The 25,522-nt window shown below is 44.4% G+C and overlaps 1 protein-coding gene across 4 annotated transcripts in view; it reads left to right on the top strand.

The window, feature by feature from the left end:
* IKZF2 (IKAROS family zinc finger 2) overlaps nucleotides 1-25,522 on the top strand; it is a 109,061-nt gene that overhangs the window by 44,375 nt on the left and 39,164 nt on the right. For 2 of the 4 annotated variants that reach the window (XM_009990826.2, XM_086615356.1), the window contains exon 3: nucleotides 15,960-16,226. In XM_009990826.2, the coding sequence (XP_009989128.2) occupies nucleotides 15,960-16,226 (267 nt within the window). The remainder of the gene's footprint in view (nucleotides 1-15,959; nucleotides 16,227-25,522) is intronic. The other 2 variants (XM_086615358.1, XM_009990827.2) reach the window with 1 other exon arrangement.

Genomic DNA, 25,522 nt, shown 5'->3' with positions numbered 1-25,522 from the left:
ATGCAACTAGATGCTGAGTTAAGATTTGTGAAAGTGCTTGAACTGATTTTGAGTGGAAGTTTAGGGCCCGGAGAAGTGAGGGGCTTTTATAAATTCAACTGGGCGCTGGAGCGTCTATAGCAGCCTCGTGCTGACATCCCTGGTCTCACCTGTGTTTGGGAGCAGACCTAGAGCTGAACCTGGGCTTGCACCTCATGGTAGGCAGAAAGTGCACGCAGGAGATGAAAGCTGGGTCCCAGCCTTGTACTTCTATCAGAACCCCCTTCCCACCTCGGGTTATTTTTCAGCTGAATCAATTCCAGATGCAGCAGAGGGTATGGCTCCAGGACCCATGGAGGTGCAGTGGCTGCAGAGTTCCTATGTCCCTGTCATGACTGGGCAGCTGGGCGCACAGTGAGGGCTTCTGAAGTGATCATCTGTGCTGATGAAAGAGATAGGCACAGCTGTTCCACTCTCCAAAACATTGCATAATTATGTCGTCATACAGTTAAGGGTATCTAGAGATTTCAAATGTTTGGTTTTTAATTTTTAAAATTTTTTAGAATTTGTTTATTTAGTTTTAAATAATGCCTGTGTTCAGAAATTCCTTGATTTAAACGAGTTCAGTGCTTCCTTAGTTCCAGATGCAGAAGACTAGCTCGAGACTGGTTTGCATCCTTACAGCCTGCTGGGAACGAGCTTGCTGTGGAAACCGCTAGGTGGAAATGACAAGTAATAAAATTGTCGGAAAAGGCAGCTTGTGAGCGGGACCAGGATGAAATTTGAGTCAAGTTAGATGAAAACATTGGGGGAGAAAACTCTTCAGCAACATTGAACTGGCTTTTGATGTTTGAAGGTAGAAAACATTTCCATGTTTGTTTCAAAATTATGTATTTCAGCTCAAAAGGGCCAGCACTTGAAAGGAGGAGGTTATACAACTTCAGAAAGGTTTTATTTTATTTTTGCTTGAATAAAGGTCTCGAGTCAACTCAAAATATTTTCATAACAAATGAAACGTTTCTGTTTGTTTGACCCATACGATTATTTCTTTCTTTTTGTCTTCAGTAGTCACTGCAAAAACTCTATTTTCCTTATGTCTCCCACCAGAACTGAAAGTTGGAGACTGGAATATTCCACCTCCGTGTGTGCGGGGTGCAGCTGCCTAAAATAAATCTCCAAGCTTTGAGCATCTCAAGCTCTGCCTCCTGGTAGATGCTTTATTCTTACCCTAGAGTGAGAATCCCCTGTCGATGATATCTTTAAGGAAGCCAATGATCCCAAAGCCCCAGGCTAGGAACTTGGCAACAGAGTAGTAACGAGGCATTGCTTATATGAACAAGTCCCTTTCTGCAAAGACTGTTTAGCATATATGCATGAACAATGGTGGTTGTCAGTGTTCAGGAACATTAAAGGAAATCAATGGATCCACTATGCACATGAAAGTAGATAAATGAAGTGTCGTGTGTGATTCATAAAATTATATGTCCTACCTGAGAGTAGGCATACCACCTTCCTGAGCCCCTCACTTCAAATTGGGCACCAGGGCAGTTGCATCTGACACGACTCTGATTGTAACCTTTGCAACTCAAGTTGTGCGGTTACGTACACTTGATGAGAATGTGACAAGGGAAAATTGAATGTAAAGTCTGCTAGACAGCCAATAAATTTGTTTTATATCTTTATCTTTTCCTTGCTTAGCAATTATTTCAGCAGGTGCTGAACTACTTTCTCCTTGCTGTGAGCGAGGGCGCTCAAATGACCTAGTGTAAATTCTTGATATTTCCTGTACTTACGAGAAGACATAATGATCTGAGGAACTTGTATGTTTAGTGTGGATTAAGACAATTTTTTATATAATGCTTTTTTTTTTTTTTTTAAGACCAAGATTTGGTCGGAACTGGTGGTAGGTTATATAGTACTAAGTAAGTGAAATGTGTTCATACTGTCACCAAACCCCTGTTATCTATTTTTAAAATAGCAGGGCGGAGTTGTCTCTCAGGTCCTTCTGCATTATTTGTTGTAATTCAGGAGGCTGTTAAGGACAGCATATCGCTATTAGGTTATAGCCCTCCTAGGTTATGATTTTTAGAACCGTAAAGCAAGAGTTGCAGGGTTTCAGAGGTTGATTACAGAGAGAAGTTTATTGTTATTTCTTACACTTAAATCTGCTAGGTAAGTTAAAACAGCCAAGTAGGAGATCTGGAATAGAAATGATGTGCAGTTAAACACTGAAAAATTTCTACCTCTTCTACAGAGGAGAGCTATTAAACTATTGCTTATTGCCCATTAGTATTCTGCCTCTGTTGTCTGAAAAGCTACTACAGGCAGTAGTTTGAGCAGGCTGTTACCATTTCTAACTTCATGCTACAGCGTTCTCGCTTGTCTGCACAGTTGACCCGATCCTGTATGTCATCAGGGAGGAGATGTTTAACTTGTGACACTACTAATCCTTTCCTGAAGGCTTTTCGTTCTTCCTGCACGTTGTCCTTTCATTGCTTTTGTGAGCTGGAACATGCTTGCTCAGCCCAGTGATGAATTCATGTAATTACCTATGTATGTACCGAAGTCCTGTTGACTTTAACGTTAAAGATCAGTGATTGCTTAAGTGTTGCACTGAATCAGGACCCCCAGGCGTTTTCACATGCACAGGCTGACTTGGGAATGGGTGCACCGTATTGTAGCTCTCCAGCGATGGGAACGAAGAGCAGGCTCGGGACGCTCCTGCACCCGACCGTCGCCGCAAGCGCCTGGCCACGCACCGGGATAGCTGGAAGCACAGCAGCCCAACCAGGTGCTCCTCTTCCTCCAGGTAAATCTGCAGACCAGCGTTGGCCTTTATGCCTTTGCGTTGACACTAGTGGGATAAACGGAAACAAATGGTGATGTTGGACAAAGTTCAGAGCGTGTATTTGGTTAATCCAATTCTGGAAAGCCTCGTTAGTCTGTGTGCAGGTATGAGTTATGCAAAAGCACGTGTCCGTGCCAGGAATCTGCATCCCAGTATAACTCTGTGTGTGTGTGTACCTCTGCAGAAACTCTGTTTGCAGGAGCTCATGGTGCAAAGTCCTTTCTTTCTCAGCCAAGTTCTCACGCAAGGATATGGATGGTTTTCCATGTGCCTCTTGAAAAATGTGCTCGTCCCCACATATTTCTTTTGCTGATATAAATACGCTTAATGCATTGTGATGGTGCTGTGTTTTGCAGAGAAGGCTGCTCTGCTGTGAAGCCCAAAGAGTCTAGGTTGGCCTCGGTGTACATAGGCATCGAGCCTTCAGAGAATGTGATTGTCCTTCGTTGGAACGAGTGGCAGTCCCAGGAATTGCATCTGAATTACAAAAACACTTGAGTCTCCAGTTCATATGTTGTCATAACCCAGTAGGCACAGAATATATTCCCTGTGGAGGCTCCTTTGTGATCCGTTCTGATACAGTTTGCACTCAGAATAGCGTTAGCCCTTTGACAAGAGGGGAGATGTTGCTGTTAGAGCAGTTCCAGTCTGGGCTTCTGCCAGAGCGGAGCCCTGTGGCATTGCTGTCCCAGGTTGATGATGAAGGAGTGGACTTTTGCTTTCTCCATCCGTGCTGCTTCCTCAGTGCTTTGATATTCTGCCAGCCGAGGGAGGGAAAAGCCATTTATAAATATTTCTGGTAATACAGTAAGTACTCTCACATGTTTTGCTCACTCATTTTCCGTATCCAGAAATCTATCCGACCAGAATCGGTTCACTCTCTTTTATTAGCAGAAATAGATCCACAACAATTAAAATTGATTAAAAAAAAAAAAAAAAAAAGAAAAGGAAAGAGAAGCAGCAGCAGCCAGCACATCATATTGACTGACTGTGTGTGTATTCACACTGGCTTCCAATCCATGGATAATCACCCCTCAGAGATTGTGTGCTATGTACAGTACGGTGATGGAATTATGCACTTTAAAGAGCTTTAGTGAGGCTCTTAGGATGCCAAATTCTTTCCTCCTCTTCTTCTCATTGCAGTGAGTAATGATTTTTAAATGCGCATGACCCATCCTCAAAAACAAAATAAGACATGTCAGTGATGTTTCGTGTCTCTGGGTCTCGCTTTTCTTGAACGGACACAACAGAAGATGTGTACCCATGAGATGAAATTTGGGGCATGGTCAGAGGATCTCTTGGGATTGCTGGCCTTTGTTAATGAGAGGAAAGAGAAGTGGAAGTCGGATGATACTCGTTCTGTTTAGCAGCAGGTACCCCAGTTGGGATTACTGCAAGGAAAGAGGGCTTGAAGGAGTCTGTGGGTACAAATCCTTAGCAAAGCAGGCTTCGTTGGTTTGGCCGGTCATCAGTCACCTTACTTGAGCACTAGGAACCAGTGGTGGTGGTTTCTCCGACCTCTTAGTCAGAGCCAGTTGAACTGTTTTGATTTACAGTTTCACACACAAGAAAATTTAAAACATTGCCTACAATTTTCAGCCTAAACTGTTTTTGGCAAAGTGATAAGCAAGTAAAAAACAGGGCCTCGTCGTAGGAAGTGTCAAGCAATCTTAATTTTAGGCAGAGATACCAGCTCCTCCTAGAGGAAAAGAGCCAGTACGTAAATAGCTCCCAACAGATCCTTTACCCAAGGAGACAAAAGGGTGACGTGCAGAAGTCGCTGCTAATGCCAAATTTAAGCTTTCCAATGGGAATGTGTCAGTACAGGAGGTTTGAGTTTGTCTGGAAGATGTGACTTGTTCTTCGGGCAGGAGTGTTTCTTGATACTCTGTGATATTTTGGAAGTATTAATGGCTCTCCAGATCTGTTGGGGATCTTTGGAGAATATTTCCAAAGGTACTATCATGGGAGTTGAAAAACAAGGTACCACTTGAAACACATCACTGAGGAATGAATTTGCAGGGTGGCTGTACTCTTTGACCACCCCTGTGGCCATGTTTACGAATTTTAATCTTTTGTTGATGTCTTTAATGAATGTTTAGTAACAGTGAGTGTGGCTGCATCTCGTTCCACCAGCCTGGACCCGCGGGCTGTTGTCTCTGAGAACCCTCCCTTTAACACAGCTTTTTGCCCAAAAAGAGACTCTTTAACTGGTACAGATGGTAGCAGCTTTGAGGTCCCTGCAGCTGCCCTGCTCCTGCTCAGGGATGAGTGAAGGTGGGCCTGGGAGTATTCCTGGGGTAGATCTGTATGTGCAAGGCGTGGAAGCCAGCCCTCTTCTCCTCCCACCCCAGCTTCCTCCTGGCCTTGTGCCCCAGCAGGAGCAGTGTCCCTGCTCTCCCCGTGGAGCTCGGGCTGCAGAAGCTAGTACAAGGCAAACAAGGACCTTCCTTGATGCTGCCCAGCCTCAGCCCCTTAGTAAAACAAAGGGCACGCACTGCTTTACAGCCAACCGAAGGCAAACAAATGAAACAGTTCTGCCGTCCATCAGAGAGGCTGTGTGCACGGCGGGACGTGGTGGTGGAGCGTGCGGTTTCCACGGAGTAGCTGAGTTTGTGGGACGTGTTTGTGAGAGGGCTGCATGTATCTCCTGAGGAAGTATCAGATGCTTCAGTCTATGAATCTGTCATGTCTCCGTCTCCTTGACTCTTCTGGAATAATACCGAGCGGTGCTCTAAGCCACGTGCAGCATCTTTCAGCTTATTCGGTGATGATGCATCGTGTGACCTCAGCAGCTTGAAATATTTCAGCCTGGGGTTTGGTCCTGTGATCCCTCGTCCTTTCTTGTTCGAGCAGTCACTGGGGGTGTCTGCTCAGTGCTCTTGGGTGCTGCGGTGAAAATGTGATGGGTGCTTTTAGTGTTCAATATGAGAAAGTGTGTGTGTCTGTGTGTCCATTCTTATTGTTTTAATCTCACCTGAGGAAACATTCCTTACTTGTCAGATATGTAAATTTTTAGGTACCTAGTTATTGTGTTTTACTTGCCAGCTCCCTCCAGCCCCTTTCTTCCATGATCCCACCATCCTCTTTCCTTCATATTCCCTTAAATACGTGTAGATGATGAATAGCAAATCTTCTCATATAAATCTTCAGGAATATTTACTGTAGGGTTTTGCTTTTGTTTGCTTTTCTAGTGACTTGGAGATGGCATGGTGAGAAAAGAAACATGTGAGCTAAACCTGTTGGTTTGAACATTGTGTCAGAAAATATCCATAAATTGCAAGTTACTACACAGATGTATAGATTTAATGAGACTGTGTAATGCCATTTATTTATGCTAAAGAATCTGACACATACGGTACTGAAAAAAAGTTAATACTCTAAGAGTTATTTTATATTTTTCCATTGCCATCTGTCACTGCCTACATAATAATGATACAGGTGAAAGCCTAGCACTGCTTAAAAAAAAAAAAATCGGAATGAATAGTCATTTAAATAACTTGCTGCTTTAATAGCTGGTGTGTTTTAAGTTGTGGGAAGGAGGCAACAGAGATAGCCTCCCCCCATTTTTAGTATATTGAATTTTGGGTTTAAACAGCTTTAGATTCTTGAAGTGACTTCTGAAAGTGGAAAGTGATTATAAACTGTTCTGTCCTTTAAATTTGGAAAAGTTAAGGGACTAAACCAGATTGTGCCATCCTTACAACATACCATCAGTGTCTGGTTCTCAGAGTAGCCCTTTCATGTGCTTCTTTAAACGTAGGTGTTTTTTTTGTGCTCTAAGTCCTGCCTTGATGTGCTGAATTCAGCACTGCTGGAGTCTCTAAGTGTGAGCAGGTCTCTAGAGATCCCACATCCCCAAATCCTGGTCCCCACTGGCCATCTGAAATCAGTAAAGCAAAAAAATAAATGTAAGGAAAAGACACGTTTTCAGCTGTCTCAAGTAAAAATATGTCTCAAAGCAGCACCGTGCTGATAGAACTCGGCATTTATGGAGACACTGGATTTTAAGAGTTTTCCTTCAACTTCATGCAGTCATACTGTGGTTAGGCAAAACTGCTTTCCCTTTTTCCTTTTAATCACAGTGGAGTCCAGCACAGCAATGACTGTGAAGTGCCTGGTGAGAAGTCACCACGCTTGGATGTTTGCAGTGATCCAGGGCTGCAAATGGTCCTGTCCTGGCAATCTGCCCCTTGCTCTGCATCAGCCACCTGCCTCCAAGGGTGCAGACAAGGCTTTGGCTCAAATAAACGAAACAGGTTTTGTTGTTAATCTGCTTTTTACAATGTAGTGACAAAGACAGAGAATATTTTTGTGACAGGTGCTTATCCTATAATTTTCCATGGGTTGATGAATCAGGGGAGGTGCCTCCTTTAGAGGAGGAGGACATGGCTAGGTCAGGTTGCATTAAGATGATTTAGAGTTTATATAATTAAAAGGGAATATATCTTTTCCTAAAAGCTGTGAATGATCCAAAGGTAGAACTTGCAATGAAAGCCTTTCACTTATTTAAAATAATGTCTCCAGTAGTAAAAATGCCAGAAAATGAAGCGAAGTACCTGGTCCAGACCCAGGGAAGTCATTCCGTTGGCTTCAAACAACTTTGTCGGGTGTATTTTCAAATATAGTGCAGATCCCTAATGGAAAGTTACTTATAAATGAAATAATCATTACTGTTATAATTGCTATTCGCTGCGTACATTGGAAAGCATTTTAGGAAGTCGTGTACTTTTTAAGAAGCAGAGACAACAATGAGTGAGCAGTAAGGTTTTGGTCACTTTAAGTGGATGTTATAAATCACTTTATTTTTGTTTATAAGAGATGATCCATTTATAGCTGTAGTTTGTCAGCATTTTCCGTTACAAATTTCTAGTTTTGGGTACCACATAGAGCTCTCATCAGCCTCTTAGAAAACCCACTTAGAGGTGAATGTTGTGTCATTGCTCAAAGAATATATGTTTCTTCTGCTCCCTTACTAGAATTTCAACTGGTCTTAAAAATAAAAAGGTGTTCATGGTTTTAATGTTTTGAGAGACAGAGTGTTTCGCTACAGGACTGAGCTTGATTTTATTTTTCCTCCTCTCTCTGTTTTCCAGTGTGCATCAGAAATAACTCTGCTGAAGTAAAAAAGAGCTGTGGTAGGAGAGGAGACTGACAGTATTTAACATACATATTGCAGACAGTAAGAGACTTGCTTTATGTCAGCAAGGGAAAGGACTGTGAAAGACCACCCACATCACCCAGCCCTGCCTCCTGCGGCTCACGGTGACTGTGAAATAAAAGTTTCCAATGAAAAGGGGCCCAGGAGAACACCTGCTGTGCAGCACAGCCCCCCCCCCCCCCCCCCCCCGTCACCCACCCGTCTCTAACGGGCGTAAAGTCCTTAAGACAAAGGCAGAAAGTCGTAGCGATGACGGTATGTGGCAGGAGGGAGCAGGGCATCACGAGGGCTGGCCAGGTGTTGCATAAAGGCAGAAAGTTTGCTAGATGACATTTTGCCCACAAAAAGCATGTTTCGTGCAACAGAAAAAGGCACGGAAAAAGAAAAAACCCATCGAAAGAGCCCAAAAAGTAGCAGAACAAATAAACAGGTATCCAACAACTGCTCCTAGTTGACCTTAGGGAAAAACCCATGAGTCCAAGCCTCATAACTGGCTTAGCTCGAGCATCGATAGAGGGGACAGCAGCTAGGAGCTGAGTACCACTGCGTTCCACTCGTCTTTTGCAGGGGCCAGGTTCTGACCTGGCGAATGGATAGGGGGGCACGGGAGTGAGGAAGCTCTTCCTTGCACCGATAGGGAATCAGCAGAAACCTTGTATTATGTTAAGCACAGTACTTGTTGCACCATCATTACTTTGTAAGCATAGGCAAGAAAGGAGGGGGAGGATGGGTCATCAGGAGTGCTTTTCCTACCCTGGGATATGAATACATGACTCTCACTTGTGTAAGTACAAGTTGTATAGATGCATTTGCGGGTGAAATTTGGCCCGAGGTCCTTCTGGAGAGGAATCTTGCGACACTGAGCAATCATATATGTTCAATTAGGAGTTCTTAGTCTTGCCAAAAGGAGGTATGCAGCATGGGTGACTTGTGGTGAGCAAACAGTCATGCCTAAAGGCTGGGCATCTGGGGCAAATTCTTCTCTAGATACTGCCATATACCGAGATATCCTTACTCAGCATCTCAGCCTTTGGACTTCAGCAGGACTCTCACTGAACGTGACTCAGAAATCATTGAAACCATCGGAATTTGGTCCTGTGACAGAATTTCAGGTCTTGATGCTGCACTTAGTGGGATACTGCACACTTAAACCGGAGCCTTTCCAGCTGTAACTGTAGTCTTTTCAGTTTAATGTTTGTATAAGCTCGTTTAGCCGTTTGAGCATAAAAGTTGCTCCACAGGTTTCACTGCTGCAGTCCTCATTCCTTGTGTCTGGCCGTGGACAGCTGGGCTGGGGAGAAGCCACCTGGTATTTCAAAACCATCACTACTGCAAGCACGCAGTGACACCCAGGGTGCTGCTCCACATCAGCTGCAGCTGGTTCTCGTGGTGGCACAGCACGCCTGGTCAGGGGCCTGATCCAGCTGAACAGGGTTTACCACCCAGTCCCGTGGGCACTGGTGCCAGCGTAAAGGATGGTAGAGGTGGGCAATGAGAGGACGGCAACCATGGCTTGTGTCAGCTTAAACCTGCCTGAAGCTTGGCTTAGCTGTGCAAGCACATCCTAATTTAAGCTCAACTTGGGTGTAACAGACCTGTTAGTCTACACTTACTGCACACACCACCTCCAGAAGATATGAAATAAGTATTCTGTTGTATTTAGTGAGAGTTTAAATTGACTTCAGAGGTAGCAGGCTTAAACTGAGATTCTTCAATGTGAAAACTAAAAATTTCTAAGGATGCCTAAATAAGACGATCGTTTCTCACTGAATTTCTGGCGTATTAACCACCTCCATGTGGGCTTCAAGAATCGCGTTTGTAGCATGCAGAAAAGGACTCGGCACTAAGCTTCTAAATCTTTCCTTTCCCTTCTTCTTTATGTTAGTTATGAAATATTTGGTTTGACTTTACTATTAGCAATAGACATGACCCTGCTGAGGTCCCCAGGACAAGATGGTGTCACCATCTAAGATTCTCGCTGCCAGAATGGCCAAAAACTAAATCTTTGGCAGCTTGCAATAAACGAATTTGACACCCAGCATCGGGGATGTCCATGTGTAATGTTAAGAGGCCCTGCTTGGGCTTTTGTCGCTTGACTCGAGAAAGGAGTTGGGTAATTCCCCGTTCTTTGCAGGTGACGCTCACCCTCATTTGTTCCATCCAGATACAACTTCGCTTCTTTCAGCCTCCAGAAAGTCTCAGTCTACTGCGAAAGCAGAACCGACTCCCTGTAAAACACACCTTTCTAACCCCAAACTGAAACATTTTCCATTACAGTGTTGTTAGGGCAGTGTTGTCGTTGAAGAGACATCTTCCTTTCTCCTGGAGATCATGGTTGTCTACCCCAAAGCAGCAGATGCGCTGCCAGTGCCTACAGCAGACTGGACTCTCCTTATTCCTCAGCATCACATCTATGCAACTTTGGAGCGATACTGGCTTTGCGCCAGCGCAGCACGAGGAGAAGGCCAGGCCTGTTTGTTTCTCAGGAACAAAATATAGTTTCCAGTTAATGCTTTTTAACTTGGCAAGCTGTTTGCCAAGTTCTTTGTGGCTACGAGATGAGATGACAACAGAGCGGGCTCCGTGTTGGGTTCTGCCACTGCTCGGCTGGCATTCTCACCCTGTGTGTGCATGCCTTTTCAAAGGGGGAAGATTTGCCGGTGCTTCCTTGTTTACACATTTAATAGCTCACAATTAAGCCGAAATGGACTTGAAAAGCCTCATTAATGAAGAAATTTCACCACCAACAAGAAACTCAAAGATGAAGTTTTCTCTTCACTAAGACCCCTTTATACTATTCCAGGAGGAAAGTATGTTTAAACATGCATTAAAGTCTCACTCCACTTCTGGAGTGGTGTAAACAGCCTCTTTAAGGACCCTTTTTTGCTACCAGAGTGCTCTTAGGCTGAACAAGAGTCAGGACTGGTAGTTTCCAGCTTTTGGCATTCCTTACCTTCAATTTTCAAAATCCGTCAAGACAGAAGAGTTCCCCCTCCTCCTCCCCCTTTAATTTTCATTTTACAAAACACTCCTCGGTTTGCTGTTCCAGCTCTTCAAATTCAATGTATTCCACTCACCATTACTGAGTGCTTTTAAACGTATAGAAACAGGGCGTTTCATAGCATAGAAACAGTCGGCATCCGAGTGTTGCAGTGTGTAAGGACTAGGTACCCGGGTTCAAAACATGCGGGAAGCTGGGTCGTTTTCTACGTGCCTTTAGCTGCCAATTAGCAATGTCATTAATCCACTGCCTAGGAGAAGTTTGTGATTAAAACAGGCAGCGTCGCTGACCATTGACAGCACGATGTGCAGAAGGTTGTGCCGTAGCTGCTCGTCACTGTGCCGCAGGAGTTGCAGCTCAGTCTCGTTTTCCAGAGGGAAACAGCAATGTCTTAATTTCTTTGTGTTCTAGGGTGAGGACAGACATGTTATCCAGGTTTTGAATATTGCATTAGATGGCCTTCTGGACAGGGAATCCGCAGCAGGCCCCTGGAGAGCTGATGCCCCACCTGCCCCCTCTATCAGACGAGTTTGGTTAGAGAACGCGCTGCGTCCACGTTAGCTGCAAACGTCCTTCGCCGCGTTCGCCCACGGAGCCACCCCAAGGCTCTTTGGGGGCGGCAGGTTTGAATTTTGCCTCCTCAAGGATGAGTATCTGAAGCTGGGCCAAAGCTTCGTTTCCTGCCGGCGAGAGAGGAGGGAAGGGGGGAAGAGGCGCGGGAAGGCTCGAGGGGTCGGGTTTGCTTTTTCTGCTGCTCCGGGGGCAGCAGGAAGAGGCTGGTGGTGCATGGCTGCTGCCAGGAAAGGCTAACCTCTAGCTGGAGACCACAAACCCTTGGTGACAGTGGCCAGCCTGGTTTTCCAAGGCCACAGATAAAATAAGCAACGACCTAGGACAGCAGACAGCGGAGGAGACAGAGGGACATAGCCCTGCTGCTCGCTCCCGGGTGCGTTGGACAGAAGGAATTCGGTTCTGTAGCAGGGAATTGCACTCCAGCTTGCTTGCTTAACAAAAAGATGACTACTGCTTTAATTTACACCCCACCTGGGAATCAAATCTCTCAGCAAGATGGGAGAGTTTTGGGGTTTTTTTTTTCCTTCAGATCTCACTTTTGAGAGAGACAAATTTCCACGACGCAGGATGAAACAGGAGGAATATTTTTCTTAGGTGGTTTTTCCAACTTCTGGTTTGTAGCTACACTAATTTGTGGGTGAAGGAAGTATTTTGGTACTGAAAACTTGCCAAAATGCTGTTTGACAGGGAACTGCAGTTTAATTAGCACTTATGAGACATTAACAATAATTGTATTCAATTTGCCCACTCAGGATAAAGTGTGATTCAAGATCAGCTGGTTGGTGCTCTGAGGGAAAAAAAAGAAAAAGAGAGAAACATTGCTGTGTGGTCTGGTGAATATCTGCCATTAGCTTCATGTTCATAGGTAGAATGAGTAGAAGCTTTTGTGGCTGCTTGTCTCTCTCTTTTTTTTTTTTTTATTTTTCCCCATGAGGTGTTGTGCTGGACTGGGAAAAAGTGAAAGGAACTTAGTATTAACTGGAGGGAAATGGTTTGACTTCAAGTTCGTGCTTTTCAGTGAGCTGGATTACAGTTCATCCCTGCTATCTCTTGTTGTGATTTTTAGGAAAGTGCCAAAAACTTAACATTTTTTTTTTCCATGTACTTATTTATGCTTTGCTTTGCCAAGGAATGAGAAAGCTTGCCACTTTTAGCAAGGATGTGAACAAGAAAGACAAGGGAACCCAGGGTGAAATTTGGTGTGGAGGCTTGTATATGATGCAGGATAGCCATCAACATCCCTTGAACATTTCTTTTTTTCTTTGGAGCAGCGTTCATTACGCTCTCTGAGTTTGTGGCTGTAGGTGAAAACGAAGACAGTGCCACGAAACGATGGTAGTTTCAAAGGCTGGCTGAGAACAGGGGACTACATGCAATTTATGTGTTTGGGGAGGTTGCATTTCAGCAAACAGCTCGCTCTGTTTTGTCGTGCTGTTTATCCTGTTGGATAAAAGCCATCGATTCAGCAGAAACGCACGCTAGGGCAAGGTAAAGTGAGTGATCTCCCCGTTCGTAAGCTCTTGCAGCCTTGCCGTCCTACGTGCTGAGCACCCAGAGGTCCACGGGCTTGAATGGGGAACTCATGGTGCTCAGCACTGATTACAGTCAAGTGTTTATTATTCCGTGTCAGGGAAACAGAGGCAAAAATTTATATACGTAAGATACAAGGCTTTCTCTCTCTCTCTGGTGAGTAGGTATAAATGTACACAATTGCTGTGCGGTTTTTGGCTGGTTTGTGCATCGCTGTGCGAGGGGAGCGTGCAGGCTTGTGGCAGTGACCCGGGGTTTTAGGTGAGGAGTGCAGGGCACTATTTCTGGCTCTGCCATAGCTACTTGTGTGGCCAAGTGTATTAAATCCTGCTCCTGAAGAAAGCAAACCGTTTATTCAGGCTTCATTCTCAGACTTGCTGAATACCCCAAAAGGCTGCTATTATTAGAGGGAACTGCCATTCCGTAGCTCTGAAAGTGGGCTGTCCATAAATCACCAACGCGTGCTTTCCGTGAGGAGGTGGGACTAGGACCTCGGCTTTCCCTCTGCCAGCTCACAGAGCTGCCAGAGCTCCCACTCTTCCTCCCTTCTGCTCAGCCCCTCCACCGAGGGTACGTCCCCCCGGTCACGAGGCTGGCGGTGGTGGTGCCACCCACCGTACTGTGGGCTCTGCACAAGCGTGGGATGGCTTCCCATCACTTCTCCTGCTGCCGTGGTGGGACAGACCCCTTGTGCTCCTGTGCAAACAGCCTCCTGCTGACCTGTTTCTGCCTTCCTTCCTCCCCTCATTGAAGTAGTGGTGACCTCGAAGAAGAAACTACTAAGAAAAAGGTTTCTTGTCCTTGCAGGGAGATTTGTATTTACCTAAAGTTTAGGGTGTCTCTTTCATGGCCAGGTTTGGGTGCAAGAGGTTGCTTCCATCTACGTGTGTGCCCGTGCATGCTGTTGGTACCAGAGTTAGCACCGTGGAGCAGAGAGCCATCCCTGTGGGATTGTGCTCTTCCATCACACCGAGGGTAGGTGGGCACAGCTGTCCCCACCCCGGCCAGCACAGCCGCACGCTGCCGCCGGGCACCGGCTGGGGCTGGGTCTTGGTCGAGCTTTTAGGCTGTGTTGTTGTTTTTCTTTTTTTTTTTTTTTAAGCAATAAAGGCATGTCTGTGGCAACAAAAATATCAACTCCCTTCTATAAATGAAGCGCTCGAGTATTTCGTAGTTACAGAGCGTTTCGGTGACGGTGCCTGTGCTGATACCAGTCTGCTGTGATCCAGCGTGGCTGTGTCCTTGCTCCGGATGGGCTTTGCCGTAACAGGGCTTCCGTTCCTTAGCTCCCATTAGCGCCTTGATGAATACTGGAAGATGCGTTTCAACAATTTTATGATTAAAAAGCAGCGTCTTACCGTTGTTTGGTCTCTGGTGCCTTTACCCTGTTCATTATACTTTGCCTAGGAGTAACAGCAGTGTTTTAGAGTTGCAACATCAACATCAGTCTCTGAACCTTGGGTTTTCTTTAACCGTAAATTCTGGGGAAAGGGGGATGAAGGACAAAGTCTAAGTAGTAGGGCTTTGCTGTTCTGATGTTTCCAAGCTGGCTGTTTAATTGCTGTGAGGCATCCCAGTTTCAGATGCATTTACTCCTATCTCTCACGTTGCGTTCCAGAGCAGGGACCCCTTGGGCGACAGCTCTGGAGCACACCAGCCCAGGGTTCGGAGGCACCGGCCATGCTCAGGGCACGCGTTGGCACTCCAGGTCCACTGCTGTCACCAGCACTCGTGCTGATGGCCTTAGTACAGAGGTCAAAGACTGCTTAGATATGAAGGCTGAATCACTTCCTTTTTAAACCCCTCAGCAGGATCAAGGCTTAGGGAAGCAGGCACGTGGGCTTGCCTTCTGGCCGGCCGCGCAGATGGAGAGCGTGACTCTGGGAACGGGCCTTTGGGCAGTGTCAGCCAACCACTGAGGAGACGAAGTGGGGGTGTCTGGTGATTGAAACACCCCTGCACCCACAACCCTACGTGCAAACGCCCGATGCGTTCATTTTCTTTAAAGACTTGCTGATCCCAGAAGCTGTGGATAGTTAGAGGAGATTTGTCCTGCAACCTGACAACCACAGAAATTGGTAGTGAGTCCATCAGTCCAACCAGGCAGATACAAAAGATCTTCAACTGTGCTTATTTCACTTGCAAATATAAATAATCCAGTGGTGTAGGTCTCGCTTCAGACCTGTTTGCCTTGGCAGTGTCCCATTGACGGGAATCAGAAGATGGTAGCAAAAAGCACTGGAGGCTCATCCAGAGATTGATCTCTCCTCTGTCAGGAAACCTGCCCCTGCAGGCAGGGAGATTTGGAGATCACCGACACAGCCCCCAAGCCTGGCTTCACTAGGTCCCTGCTTTGAACAATCCTGTTGCAAAAGGTGCTTGTTTCCACGAGTTGTGGTGGGACAGTGTCCTGCCGTTGGAAACCCTGCGTCTCGGCGCACTGGGCAGGAGGGACCTCGGAGAAGCAGCTGTGGCTGTGTCCTTTGCTCTTGTGACTTTGGCTCCTTGGAAGGAAGGGAGCTCCTGTGTTTCAAGCCAAGAAGCGGGCGGTGAGCTCTTAAGCTTGCTGCATCTCTGCAACTTTTGGTAGGTCTCTGGATCATGCTGTGCCTTAGTTTCTAAGCTGTAAAATAGGGATAGAAATTAGGAATTAAAAAAAAAAAAATCACAAACAAGACCTTGAAGAAATATGCGGTGGTGAAGAAAAAACTCGTGGTGCCATCACCACCATGAGGCCCTTGTGTTGGTTTGAGCTTCAAGGCTTTGCTTGAATATTGATAATAGAAATTTATCATGATATTAGCGATTGGGAACTTAGAAAATACACATCTTTAAATTTTTTTCTTTTTTTTTTTTTTTTTTTCCAGCAAATTCAGTAAAGCTAGAAATGCAAAGTGATGAGGAATGTGACAGGAAGCCCCTGAGTCAGGAAGATGAGATCAGGGCTCATGATGAAGGAAGCAGCCTGGAAGAGCCTCTCACTGAGAGTAACGAGATGATGGATAACAGAAAGATCCAGGAGCTATCGAGCGAGGGAGGAATCCGGCTTCCGAATGGTAAACTGAAATGTGACGTCTGTGGCATGGTTTGCATTGGGCCCAATGTGCTAATGGTACATAAAAGGAGCCACACTGGTAAGCAGCTGAAACAAAATCCGATGACTGCCCGTGGCGTCTGATGTTGATATTACCTGACAACTCTTCTCTCTTCCCTTTTCATTCGTGGGGTAGCAGGAGGCTGGGGAGGGGAAAGATGGGCTTCGTGGGCTTTGTTCTTTTCCTTCTGCCCGCATTCTGGTGATGCTGTGTTTCTGGCAAGCATGGTGCTTCCTTGACGTCAATTTCCAGCCTTTGTTTCTTAAAAACAGCACAGAAGTCTGGAAATTGCCTTTTTTACTCTTCTTGACCAGGGGCAAGACAGTGAGAGTCCTTCTCTGGTGTGTGGATGTGGGGGTGTGTGTGTGTGTGCATGTGCAAGGCTTTTCAGCCTTTAAGGTGAGTCTTAGATGGTCTTCCCTCAGAGGTGCCCACAGGTGGGCGATGCCAGCAGCTTCCTGGGGATCTCACACCTCCTTTGCAAGTGCTGGGCACGATGCCGGTGGCCTGGCAAACCTGGGATCGGCAAACCCTGCCGGGGACACTCAGTACCTAGCGATCCTGATGCCAGGGTGGGCTTGCTGCTCGTCGCGTGACAGCTGCATCAGGGAAACCTCACCTGAGCCGCTGCCATGGGCGAGTGCTTGGCTCCCCCTCACCACTCAGATAGCGTTTTCGTGGCACCTTTCAGTGCTTGCGCTCTCCTGTCGTTTGGTTTTAGTGCTCTTAGTACCACTACTGTTCAGAGACCAACACAGCTTACCAGGCGGATGGATTTGAGAATTCAAGAGGCAGACAGACCCTTTGCAGTACGCTGATGGAGCAGGTTTTTGGGGCCTGAAGTTCAAAACAGGGAATTTCAGGGGAGTTTTTGCTAATATGACAAACTGGAGTGCCCAAGGGGCTGGTACTCACTCACCTCTGCTGCGCCTGGGGTGGGAGTGACAGTTACCTCCAACAGGATAAAAGTACAGATGATGCCAGAAGATGATGCTCTCCGGTCTTGCAGCAGTCTACCTGGCAGAGCCTTTGATTCAAAAAAGCACTTAAGCTTCTGCTTAACTTTTATGAGATTTGAGCTCATGTAAGTCACCTGAAGTGCTACAATATATGCTTAACTTAAGATACACCCTTAAATCTTATTAAGGTTGAGCACAGGTTGCTGTGTTGGAGCCTCAGTAGGTGTTTGTTCTTCATATTTGTTGGACAAAATGAAAGATACTTTGTTTTTTATCTTTCTCTGCTGTTATTTAGTGAGTGAGAGACTCACACTGAGATATTTGCTAAGATATAAAAAGAAAAGTGGGGTTTTAAGGTAGAGTAGGAAAGACTTTGTGTAATCCCTTTGTAAACCTGGTAGTTTGCAGTCAAGTAGTGTGCTCTCGATGGGAAAGAAATCAATAGAATTTCTGTACAAAGGAATAATAAATATATATTACATAGTTAATGCCCTGTACATAAGTCGTATTGATAATAACTTAACATAAATGTATAATGCAAAGCATTGCAGTATCATTTATGATGCAGTCATGATTTTAGACAGCAGTTACGACAGAGGAGAAGCATTAGCTGGAGAACCAAAATCTTGATGAACAATTTGACGTGCTGTTACTAGGAAAGGGAAAGAGAACAGAGAACGTAACAGACTGAGTCCCCAGCTTTCAACCTCCCTAAAAGTTTTCATTGCCACTCGCACGTATCTGAGCATATGTATTGTAGGTGCATCAGAGTCCACGTATTTGAACTCGAGCAGCTGAATTAGACCTGCTAAATGTAGATTTAGGTTCTTAATTAAATGGTCTGCATTTTTTGAGATACTGAATAGCTAGGGCATCTTTTAAATACAGCCAAGCTGCCTTTTTCACGTTAAAGAAGACATGCAAATTCAAAGGGAACAGAACAAAACCTCGTCTGGGTGCGGGCGAGACGGCGGTGTGCGGGTGCATGGGTAGGAATTGCATAACTGGTAGCTTTTTCCTTCGGGCTACTGCTGGTTCCTTGCAGAGCTCTGACTTTTCCCATGCGAGCAGAGGAGCTGTGATGTATTGCTCTATACAGATGATTTCAAGCATATAGAAATGGCATTCCTTTTAATGTGCAGCTCGGTGCTCTGCTGTCAGTAAAGCAGTTGGCAAATTTTGTGGGGAATTTTCCCCCCCTCCCCGCTTTGTTGGTTTGGTTTTTAATACATGCTGCTGCTTCGCTGTCCTCAGCAGAAGGAGAAGTTTGCTTGGATTTCCACATCCTTGATTTTAAGGAATATTTTTAACATACTGGTATCTGTCTTTTAAAGTGCAGGATTTTAAAATATATTGCCACTTCCTCGGCAGCTGGGCGCGATGGGCTGGCCCCGGCTCTGGAATGAGCCCTGACCTGTGGGCAGTCTGGTTTTGCAGCCCGAGGGAGAATGGCAGAGGGAAGGGAGGTTGTCCCTAGCGAGTGGAAACGGATGATGTTCTTTATCAGCTAATGCAACTGGCATGTAAATCCTTACCCCCCCAAAGCCAATTTAAGCATGTTTTGGGAGCTGGATCCCGCCTTACTCTCCTGTTTATCCGTACACAACCGAAGCATGGTCTGGCCAGTTGTTTGCATTGGCAAAAACTAAAGTCCTTTTTGCCTTCCCAAAAAGCCTGACAGCATTCTCTGTAAATCACACACAATGCTGCGGTCCACAGGAGAGGCTGTAATTTGCATGCATGCTGGGACGAGAGTGTGGCTTTCCTTACACCAGGGACCGAGGCTTTGCGAGAAGCTGTGCCATATGGCTTTGGCTGCGTGACACACGTAAAGGGACACAGTCTTCTCCAGCTGTTATCCAGCTGTTCCTGAGGAGCAGTTGTCTTATCCTGCCACGGTACGGTCAAACAGATATAGGGGCAGGGAAAATAATCTGTGCCATGGATGAGGCTGGAGTAGATGAGCTCAGCGTCCCGTCTCTCCTCCTCATGTGCTGGAGCATCCATTTCTTCTGGTGCCTGCAGTCACCACTTCCCGTGATAGACCGAGCTGGGATTTCCCGTTCATCTTTCGGATCCACCCAGGCGCTGCCTCGTGCACGTGGTGCAAGCGATGCTTCGGTCCATGGCGCCTCCGGCACGGAGCCAATGGCCCCGCTCGTCTGATATCACCAAACACAACACTTCTCTGAAACGCTGATAATGCAGGTGAAGTGTTTTTTAATCTGCGGGGGCATCAGGAAAAGGCCTTGCTATTTCTTTGTCATCGCTGACAGAAGATAAATAAAACGCTCCATGTGGGAATGAAGCGTGATGCACTCCTGCTTTGGTGAGCAGGGTAACCCTCCACCCCCTCCCTCCCGTGCCACGTCCTGGTGTCGGAAAAACAGCATGTGTCAGGGTTGATTTATTTTCCTCCTCTCCTATACTATCTTCTTTTGGTCCAAATTTCATATTCCACAGCACGTGCCCTGAGTTGCAGCATCTTTATCAGAGTTTTTTGTTACTGCAGGAGGTGACCGCGCGTGTAATATTGCCACTGGGTACTCCAGGGGCTTGTGCTTGGGGATGTCGAGGGAAGAGGAGAGGAGGAAGATAAGGTCAATAATCCAATTTGTCTGAGGTAAAGAAAAGGAACTCCAGTGATTTTTTTGACCTCTTTAGGCTTTCTACTAGTGGGCCCAAACTAAAATTTCCTTGCTCCTCAATTTTGGCAAAGCAGAAAGAGTTTACTGGTGCAGCCGTGCTGCTGCCTCTGTGATCTGCGAGGTCCAGGTGTGGTTCTCCCTTGCACTGTGAGTTGTGGGTTTTCTCCACCATAAAGTCCAGTCCTTTATGTGGACCGCCGCTGGATTCTGAAACACTTTTTAATTCTAAGGGAGGGTTGAGATCATCCTTTTTGTTTTAAGAACACCTGGAGGTTAAATGCTTTCTCTGTGTGGACGCGGCGGGGGTCTCCGGGTGCAGGGCATGATGCAGCAGGGGTAGCAGTCTTGCCCCCTTCTCGCTTAGACCCACTGATAGGTTATTTTTAGGCTTTTTTGGGGTGCTAACCACAGGAGGGTCTCAAATCTTTTGCTTGCAGTACCATAAAGTCAGTGAAATGAGATATGTTATATGCCCATGAGGGAAATGTTCAATTTCTGCTTTAGCATCCATAGCGTTGTAACCGAACATACGCAACACTGGAACTCCGAATGCTATTTAATTTTTTTTCATGCAGAGTTCAAGTTTTTGGTGCACAATTAATAAATTAGGAAAAAACTGACCGTGCTGTTCAGTATAAAAGACTTCTATGCCTAAAGAAGCTAACCAGGAAAAAATTAAACAAATGTTCATATTAACACATTACAATTAACTCTGTTGGGCTGCCTGTCTTTTTCATCTAGTAGAAAGGTTTTATTTGGTTTAATTTGTAATTTGTAACCTAGTGCAGGCTCCTACCTCTTGCAATATGAATCAACTTGGCACGGAATCAAAAATTGTGGGGCCGAATTTCTACAAGTGATGGTTTCTACTTAGGTCCTTAAATCTAAATTTTCATTTTCTACTTAAGCGTTAGGAAGGAGAGGTTAGATTTTTTTGAAATCGCTCTCTGCATAAGGGTGTGTTTTACTTACAGTACTCTGTAACTAAACTTTTCTGATATTTTACCAGTTCACTTAAAGGATTTTTCGCTCTAAAGCATGCAGTCATGGATTTCTGTACGGAGGACACTTGGAAATCACCCAGGTTTTCCCAGAAATTTTTCATGAGAGATTTGTCACTACTGTTTTATAATAAATTGCCCTATCTGGAAGTAGGTTTTTCCCAACAAAAAAACCTAGTGAAAGCACTGATTTCAAGTGATATGCAGCCCGTCCAGTGAATCTGATAGAACAGCAAGTAGTTATGCAGGCTAGATAGTCCCCAGAGCAACAAATACAGAAATACAGCAAAGTCTGCCGCTCTGCATTTCGCTGGGGTAAAGGCAGGTTGCAACTCGCTGCCTGTCAGTGTGTTGGTAGCACAACTAGTACGTCGTTTGTGCTCCTGGGACAGAGCAGAATCAAGAGCAGTTGCAGCATCTGATGGATCAAGAGAAATGCTTCATTTTAGCTGAATGTTAACAAAAAAACCTACTATGAAACGGTGAAAAATCAGTATTATTAGTATGAGCAAATACTTTCTGATGGCAGCATGGGGATAGTAATTTTGCATTAAGAGATTAAAAAAAAAAGAAATCCTGTTTGAGAAGTACCTAAGCTGTCCTTGACATATCAAAAGTACATGCTAAACAAAAAAAGGGTGAGATCTTAGACATACATTTAACCAGGACAGATGTTAAATGTAGTCCCGCTGGACCTAGTTCTTCTATTTAGAAAGGCTCTGTCCTGGCTTTTCTTTTCTTGGGAAGAGACTTTAAAACCAGAGGTGTTTTTTTTTTTTAAAAAAAGTTATTAAAACATTCCCAGGAAGGGACCTGAGCACTGCTGTAGAAATAACCAGGCCTCACTGTTAACGAGAACATTATTATCTATTATTTTGTGAGTCGCTGCGTTTGATTTTTTTGAAAGAGACAAAAGTTACCAGCCAAGGGTAATGAAAATCTAAGTCTCCTTGGTTGCGAGGTCTGTGGGCTCTTTGTCCTCGGTTAAATTTCTGTTTTGATACAGAATATATCACTGATGTATTTTGCACCGGTGCGAGATTCGAAGAAGGATAACTCATACCGAAACTTCTGCGCAGCACTTCCGTGCTGAGGCGGTAAAGGAGAGTTATTGTGCAGGGAAGCTTCCAATTAAGCAGAAAAAGGAGTTGGTTTGCTTTTTGCAATAACATTTGATCCGTACACGGTAAAACATGAAAGCTATTAGTAGGAAGTTAATCAGTTCATTTACTTGGTTTCAGGTTGTATCAGCCAGACAGCGTTCGTAGCGTGTGCTGTGAGGTCTCCAGCCAGCTGCTGTGTAGTAAAGATGCTTATGAAAGGACCAGGTCTTGCTAATAACCCTGACTCTGTTGGTCCACTTCACCTTTCATCTCACTATTTGTTTACACAATAGCAAGTTAACTTGTGTACTTTAGATACTGGCGCAGCTAAAGAGCAGTAATATTTCATTATTATTTTTCCTGGAGGAGACGTAGCTGTAATGGATGCATGTTAATGAACTGTGAAGTTTCAGCAGTATTTTGCTGTAATTCAGAAGTAAATATTCGAAACCATACCTTTTAATTCATACTTTATTTAACTGTAAAATGATAAAACTCTGTGGATATATTTATTTATTAATTTACTTCAATTCTATGGGCCGTTCCCTGGCACAAGCACCTCTTACTAAGCCTTTATGAAAGGTAATAGTCAGCTCTGGCTTACCTTGTCCATTCCTGAAGTAACTTTAGATAATTAAATTCCCCGTGCTGGAGAGCAAGGCTTTTTAGGCATTCTTGGTTTTGTCTGGCTTTAGATCTTAAATCTAGAGTTGAAAAGAAGCGAGAAGCGTCTTTTTTTTTTTGTTTGGTTAGCTGTTCCCCCCCCTCTTCCCACTCAGAAACTTTTTTTTTTAATCGCTAAGCTTTGAGTTTTTTCTGCCCTGATTTAGCTCAAAAATAGAGAAAAGGTTTGATATTTAAGGTCGACGAAAAATATTTTGCAGTCATGTAGTTTCCAGTGTTGAAAAGCAAAAAGCTTGCTTAGTCGCATTCCAGTACATGTCCTCCTTATAAGGAATTCTTATTTTAATGAATCAGTGTGAGTATAGAGTCAAACAGTAAATACAGAGGTAGCTTTAAGTGTGAAATACACACCATGCTTGCTGTTAGCAGTAGCCTTTTGTAGTCATGCACGCCACTTGTTTAATACATCCATAGGTTCTGGTGTGTCTGTGCTGCCATCACCCCCAAAGATAGGAAAACATTTTTGAAAAACAGTCAGGAATTGCCATGTAGAGAAGAAACGTATTTAGGTAAGGACTTCTCATGAGTCGGTGTTTAGTTTGAAGTGTGATTGATTTCAGCTTATGAATAAAAACTTTTACCTTTCGCAGAAGTGGAAGGGAAGTGAATAAGGATGTCAAGGTTGTTATTTTGCTATTAGGAAAGAATAACACTGGAGAATTGCTTACAAACCTACTAGGAAAAGGAAGCAGGAAAAATAATTAGAAAACAGAGTTCTCCAGGCACTGAAGTGATAAAGAAGGCTGGTTTGCTGGTATCTGGAACAGACTTCTTGGAAAACCAGCAGAATCTTATTATTCAGTTCTTTCTTTTTTTTTTTTCGTGCACCCTTCTATTGGATAATTGTCTCTCAGATTAGCTGTGCTAAATGTAAAAGCTGCTAATCGATAGCGTGAAGGTGTGACTAAAATTATGGTCATCCTACAAGCCTGGGGCTTAAACAAGGAGCAGGAATCAAATGATTGGACAAAAGCATAATAAACAGATCAAAGCAGTTATTTACCCGGAATTAAGCCAGCAGGAAAAATGAATTCCTGCTAGCTTTAAATAGATACAAAGGTTGTTTAAGGTAAAACGTGCTGTTGTAGTAGATTGTGCCTGTTGCCAGAGAGGAGCAGACTATCGGGGACTTTGTGGTGAGTAGTTTTCAGGTCATCTTTGCCACTGAACTTTAGTGCAGGGATTGTTTGAATTCCTGACCAAAGGCTTTCAGCATCTCTTCAGCTGCCAGTTTATCGAGGAATAGTAACTGCTCACGTGTGGCCTCCAGAATATCAAAGATAGGTGGGTGATGTAGTGGGTAAAACACACAGATTGCGTAGTTTTAAATACAGCAGGAGTAAAAGGAAAAATTGTAGACTTGGTAAGAAACTCGCTATCTTCTTTAATGTTGTCATCCTGAAACTGAAGCTATCATTCCTGAATACTGAGAAACGTGTCAAAGGAAGGGGTTTTGCCTTTTTTCTCAGACAGCGAAAGCAAAACAGAAAAGAAAAATAAGCCATGTATTTTTCTACTGCAGTCTCTTTGCATATCTCTGTTATGGACATTTTGAAATGATATAAAAGAAGATAATGGCTAATCAGATCCTCTAAGTGTATAGTGTGGGAGTTTAAAAGGGAAACCACAAACTTCTTATCAATTCTGATGAGCTTGTGTTCAGCATATTGGAAGAAGAGCTTTATGCCCTGATTTTATTTTTTTTTTTTTAATCATTACTCCATAACATTGTTGGCAAGATTGTAGGAGCCTTAGTATCTTCTTCAGCTCATCTGCAGTGGTTTCAGATGTAATTTCCAGCTCATGCATGTGAAGTGAAGTGGCAGGGGAATGGCATATATATTCCATGCCTGCCTTCTGCTGCCCTCCTGGTAGGACTGTAAAGCTGGCAGTGATTTAAACCACTGAAACAAGAATAGCTAGCGGACATCTGTAAGAGGTCTCTTCCTCCTCCTCTTTCCATTTGAATCAACAGTATGTTGGACTTTACACTAGACACATGAACTGCTGTGGTAAAAACATAGCATTAATTTTGTCCAGCAAGGGAGTAATCATTTTAAAGCAATTGAAAAAGGCTTTGGAGAGATGTGACAGATGAAAGAACATGTTTGTTTTTCATGAGAACTGTGCTTCAGGCCAGTGAATTCAACCTCAGAAGGTCCCACCAGGATTTGACCAAGGCTCCTGTAATAGGTGATACACTGAAAAAAATGAATGAGACCCCTTACATCTGAAATCAGATGTTCAAGACCTTGTTGAACTGGGGCCCTTGTTGGTGAAAACATTTCAACATCTAGAGCCCAGCTGCAGAAAAGTGCTTAGACAAGTGGCCAGCACGGGTATATGCTTGTGCCCTGTTGAGTTGCGCTGTACCCAGTGGGACATGATTAGAGCTGACTGCCTGCCCAAGAATGCTGGAACAGATTGAGTGTCCTCAACAAATGTTGACTTAGAGTATGGTTTTGATGATATTTCACAAAACCTGTGTGAGTTTGTCAAGGGTTTTCCTCTAAATAATAATAAAAATTGTTGTTGTTTTGTTGTTATGGACCCAATCTGCGCTGTTCAGGATTAACATCAAAATAAGTTTTGTATGTGTGTGTGAATGCATGGGGTGAAGGGAGAGGGTGAAGGTATGTAGAGTTTCTGTTAATTTATTTGTTTATTTTCATTGAACAAGTCTTTTCACTTAGTTTTGTGTAGAACACAAATTTGCTTATTTCACAGTTTAATGGCATAAGATTTTTCTCGGTGTTTGCTACTGCCCAAAGTTTGTAGGCCTGATCCTCACTTGCGCTGATTCTCTTCACGCTGCTCTAGCAAGGCAAAGCAGCCTTCAAAAAGGGATTTCAATTAAAATCCAATATAAGCAAAAGATTTGGTTTGAAGCAAAGACCTTAACATCTGTCCAAGTCCAATTGTTACAATCGGTTCTAAATA

This window comes from Tauraco erythrolophus, chromosome 8 (assembly GCF_009769465.1).
Source record: "Tauraco erythrolophus isolate bTauEry1 chromosome 8, bTauEry1.pri, whole genome shotgun sequence".
Taxonomy (NCBI): Eukaryota; Metazoa; Chordata; class Aves; order Musophagiformes; family Musophagidae; genus Tauraco; species Tauraco erythrolophus.
The sequence above is the reverse complement of the archived record's forward strand: the minus strand, read 5'-3'. Positions and strand labels throughout refer to the sequence as shown.